Here is a 4,600-nt window from a genome sequence, read left to right on the forward strand (position 1 = left end):
ACCACCTACAGTCAGTGAATCATAATTTGTGTTTAGAAGAAATGAGTCCACAGGCAAGCAGGTGAAAAGCATTTCTTTTATTTTAAATACATCACCATTGATTTAGCCTGCTTCCTGTAACATTTCAGCACAGAACCAAACAGAACGGAGGCGTTGTGCTGCTCCAGCAGCTGCAGTTCTGACAGCATGTAACACTCACAGCTACAGTCCAAATCACACAGCACGTTCCTTCATTTAAACTCCATTTAAAACGCATTCTTTCAGATATAAAAAACCACAAAGATGCTAATGTGTCCGCTTGTTTTTCCTCAACTCAGCACATCACAAACAGCACCTCAAAGAGGGAGCACGGTTAGCTTCACTGATTCTCAAAGATACGTCCAAAACAATAAAAATACAAGATTCCACCTGATAATCTAAAGTAAGGCTCGGAAAATTCCTTTATCCTTGTTTGGAAATTTCAAGCATTTCAGATGATTTTTAAAAAAACGATCAGAGCAAATCGGCGTGCATCAACACGGACCCTGCCTCTGCACGGTTCCACCTGCGTATGGCTTTAAATGGGGTTTAAAGACGTGAAAAGGCAGCGACGACGTAAACTGAGTTCAGCGCTTTTCAAGCTGCAACGTGAAGTTTTCTACCTGATGTACAGCGTGCAGACAGGACAGGGCAGGGCTGCCGCCATGTCTGAACTATCTACAACTGGCTAATCCACACACTGTTTAAGGTAAGAAAATAAAAGCACAAGTTTCTGCAGAAATGTTCATTTTTAAGTGGCGAGCAGAGGTGGGCTGATCGATCGCTGTGTACTGATTTAGAGTATTGATACTGACTGATACTTAGGTTTCAGGTTCTGAACACTCTGCCTGGAGAAAAAAAAGATAATTTACACTTTATGTATTTTAAAAAAAGTTTCCAAACTTGACAGTGTATGAGGAAAAGAATTGTTTTGTTATTGATCTGTTTCTGAATGTCAACTTTTACTGTTATAATAAAGATTTTCTTATTTACTTATAAAATATGCCCAAATTATGATCTGGATTTTAACTAATTATTAAACCAAAGCAAAAAAATGGTTTAAAAAAAAGGAACATTTATAGGTCAAGAAAATGTTTTCTGATCAGAGGTCTATAAAGTACTTAAAAAATTAACTACCGGTGAGTAAAAGTAAAAATATCTTGACAGAAAATTACTTTGGTAAAAATAAATGTAACTGATGAGAAAACTACTTAAGTAAAAGTCATAAAACTGTTCACAAAAACTGGGAAAGTAGAAGTAAAAGTACTTTTCCACGCTCTCTAAAAAATAAACTGTAAAATTTACTGTCTCCACAAAACCAGGTTGAGTAAATTGGTCAATTTCTTTAAAATAAAATATGTATATCACCTCAAATTTTCTCTACTAGGTTTAGTGGAAATAGTTGACATGACTTAGTTGAGAAAATACAACAATTAATTTTAGCAAATAAACAACATGATGAGTAATTAGGTGTTAAAATTTAAATATAGTAAAAGTATCATTTTTAGGTTTTAAAAGTAACAAAATAAAAGTAAAAGACATGATTTAAAAAAATACTTGGTCAAATTACAAATCCTCAAAAAAATTACTTAAGTACTGGAACAAAGTAAAGGTACTTAGTTACTATAAACCTCTCATTCTGATGCATCCAAGGATTTAAAATTATCAGATCAGTTATATTGATCATATCAATACTAAATTTTGCACCACGATATTTTAATTAGTGCATCAGAAGGTTTTATTTGATCCTGAGCAGGAAAATATTATACAAATGTGTGCTTTCTGTGCAGTTCTGTTAAAATAATGTTGATGAAGCTCGCTGCTAGTGGCTTATTGGCGTGTCGCTGCACAGCCAACACATGAAAACACACATGCTCACAAAGACACAAACCATCTTACACAAGGTTAAGAACATGGAAGTTTGAGGTTATGGCCCATACTTTCAAAAAGAAGGAAAATGATTGAAAAGTGTCAGTAAATCTGCCGCCACACAGTTAAAAACAACACAAACTGTCGAACTGAAAGACGTGGTGAAATGGCGCAGACTGTCCAAGCCTCTCCTCGGGTCGCCTGAAGCCAACTGGAAAGATGGTGAGAAATATGATTATTTTCCAACCCGACTTTATTTGTAAAGCACTTCATGCACCGCAGTGGATCTAAGTGCTTTTACACAATCAACTTTTAAACAAAACGCATGCAAAGCAGATTCACACAGGTGAGATAAAACCAAGAAATAAAAACATTAAAAGGCCTAAAATCTAATTTAAATATACAATAAAAAATTTAAATATCTACAAAAACTAAAATCAGGTAAAAATAAATGACACAACCTCAAACAGTGTCAAAAACCAAAAAGAATAAGTGTGTTTTAGGATGTGTTTTAAAGTCAGCAGTGAAGAGGCCTGAGGTGGAGCTCGTTCCAAAGTCTAGGAGCTGCTGCAGCAAAAGATCCCCCCCAGAGTCTCAGTCTGGTTTTAGGGACCCTTAGCAGCAAATGATCAGTTTTAGTTTAGCTATCTGCCATTTCTAATGAAATGAAATGCCGTGCTTTCTGAGTGCAGAACTAAGTGGGAGCAGATAGAGAGAAAACAAAAGTGGGCCCAAGATTGAGCCTTGTGGGACTCCACAAAAAAAAATAGAAAAGGAGGACACCGACCCCTCAAGACTTACACAGAATGTTCGTTTTTTTATTTTTTATTTTCGTTTTCTTGTTTCTAAATTTCCTTTGAAAGTTACAAAATAATCAGTATAACATTATGACCACACTTATCATTAGGACCTCTTTTAGCTTACTGTGATTTGAAGGCAAAACAAAACTCACATTTTTGGTGTGAATGCACCCTGATTTTTTTATGCTGTGGTTATAACGTTATGGCTGATCAGTAGAAGGGTGCATCACTCAAACGAACCTCACTACGCGTAACAACCCAAGCAGGATTTGTGGTAAAGTACTTACACAACACACAACAAACAGGCTGCAGTTTTGCTTCACTCCAAACCGAGCAGCTCCACGTCGAACACCAGGGTGGCGTTGGGAGGGATGATGCCCGGGTGGCCTTTGGTTCCGTAAGCGAAGTCAGGCGAGCAGGTCAGCAGGGCCCTCTGACCAACACTCATCTGGAGGACGAAGACAGAAACAGGAGGTAATGAGGTCAGAGAGCTGCTGGATCATAACCAGCTGTCAGCAGCTGAGCTTAGAGAACACGTCTGACGCTGAACTATTACTAAATCAAACCCACAGAGAATCCAGTGTTATTGCTTTATTTCTCAATAGCTCAAAATCCTAATAGACATTCCTTATTGGGGTTTTAAAAATAGTTTACCTACAGAAACAGCCAAAGTGACTGAAAACAGGTCAAAATTAGCAGCCATATTTGTTTCTTACACAGGCTACATCCAGCCTGATGTAGGTCAAACACACGACTCAAGCTTCCACCTGGTTTTCAACAGATTCAGCTGTGTTTACGTCGAGTGTGGACCCACGTGTGTATCACTACATCTGGGAACATCCTCGAGGAAACTCTGCCAAACGGCAACATTTGAAATTAAGAATAAGCCTCTTATACCAGATTTTATATTCAGATGAGTGCCTTTAAAGTCCCTGTGACAGCAAGTTTTTCTAATAAATATGAATGCCTTTTTGGAAAGATAACATTGATAAAATATTTTAAAAAAAAGTTTGCGCTGCTGAGATGAACCATTGTTGAGATATTTAGACGTGAACAAACAGGAAGTGATGTCAAAGGGGAATGCCTGCATGAAAATAGAGCATTGCTACAAATAACAACACAGACTGTAGAGACRAATCTAAAGTTTCTATAGATAATTTTGAGTCTATCAGAGAAGAAGAGACAGAGATCAAATAATATTGTTACAATAAGCAAAAACCAGGAAGTTCCTTTTCTTAACGGGTTCCCCTTTGATGTCACTTCCTGTTTCACTCTGGCTGAGCCAAGTTCAAAGGAATGTCTGCCAGTTATGTAACAAAATRTAAATCAAGTTTCTTAAAAATAAAGATGTTTTCTTTGACTTTTTGWCCCCTACCTGCACCACACCCTCCTCCCAACCTCGGATCACTTCCTGTTTGCCGATCTTGAAACGGAAAGGCTTGTCCCTGTCCCGGGACGAGTCAAACTTCCGTCCGTCTGTCAGGGATCCTGAGGAGGACAAATACTCAGCTTAAACACATTTCAACAGGTTTTATTTTGTTTATTTGTTAAAGACACCTTTTAAAATAAATTATAAATAATTCATAAAAGGTTATTCATGAGTTTAGAAACACACTAAAACACTGTTACATTGACGCAGAAGCAATGTTCAGCAAAATCAAGTATTGTATTATATTTATTCATGCAAATGTAATTTATTTTTTACAAAAACATGTTCTTTGCTAAAACAAAATGACTCAGTTCTGATGTGCAGGTAAATTACTGACAAAATTTTGAATTAATTATGAGATATCTACAAAAACATTTGTTGTTTTAGATATTGAGGAATTATTTTTTCATAAATACAGCGGGTAAAATAAGTATTGAACACGTCACCATTTTTCTCAGTAAATGTATTACTAGAGGAGCTAATG

The 4,600-nt window shown here is 36.6% G+C and overlaps 1 protein-coding gene across 1 annotated transcript in view; it reads right to left on the bottom strand.

Moving 5' to 3' along the window:
- Nucleotides 1-1,704: 1,704 nt before the first annotated feature.
- Nucleotides 1,705-4,600, bottom strand: part of fkbp1ab (FKBP prolyl isomerase 1Ab) — an 8,863-nt gene continuing 5,967 nt past the window's right edge. The window contains exons 3-5 of the mRNA XM_014009590.1: nucleotides 4,063-4,175; nucleotides 2,975-3,135; nucleotides 1,705-2,098 (exon numbers count right to left, since the gene is read on the bottom strand). Coding sequence (XP_013865044.1) covers nucleotides 3,007-3,135; nucleotides 4,063-4,175 — 242 coding nt within the window. The 3' untranslated portion in view covers nucleotides 1,705-2,098; nucleotides 2,975-3,006. The remainder of the gene's footprint in view (nucleotides 2,099-2,974; nucleotides 3,136-4,062; nucleotides 4,176-4,600) is intronic.

This window comes from Austrofundulus limnaeus, unplaced genomic scaffold (assembly GCF_001266775.1).
Source record: "Austrofundulus limnaeus strain Quisiro unplaced genomic scaffold, Austrofundulus_limnaeus-1.0 Scaffold2, whole genome shotgun sequence".
Lineage (NCBI taxonomy): Eukaryota > Metazoa > Chordata > Actinopteri > Cyprinodontiformes > Rivulidae > Austrofundulus > Austrofundulus limnaeus.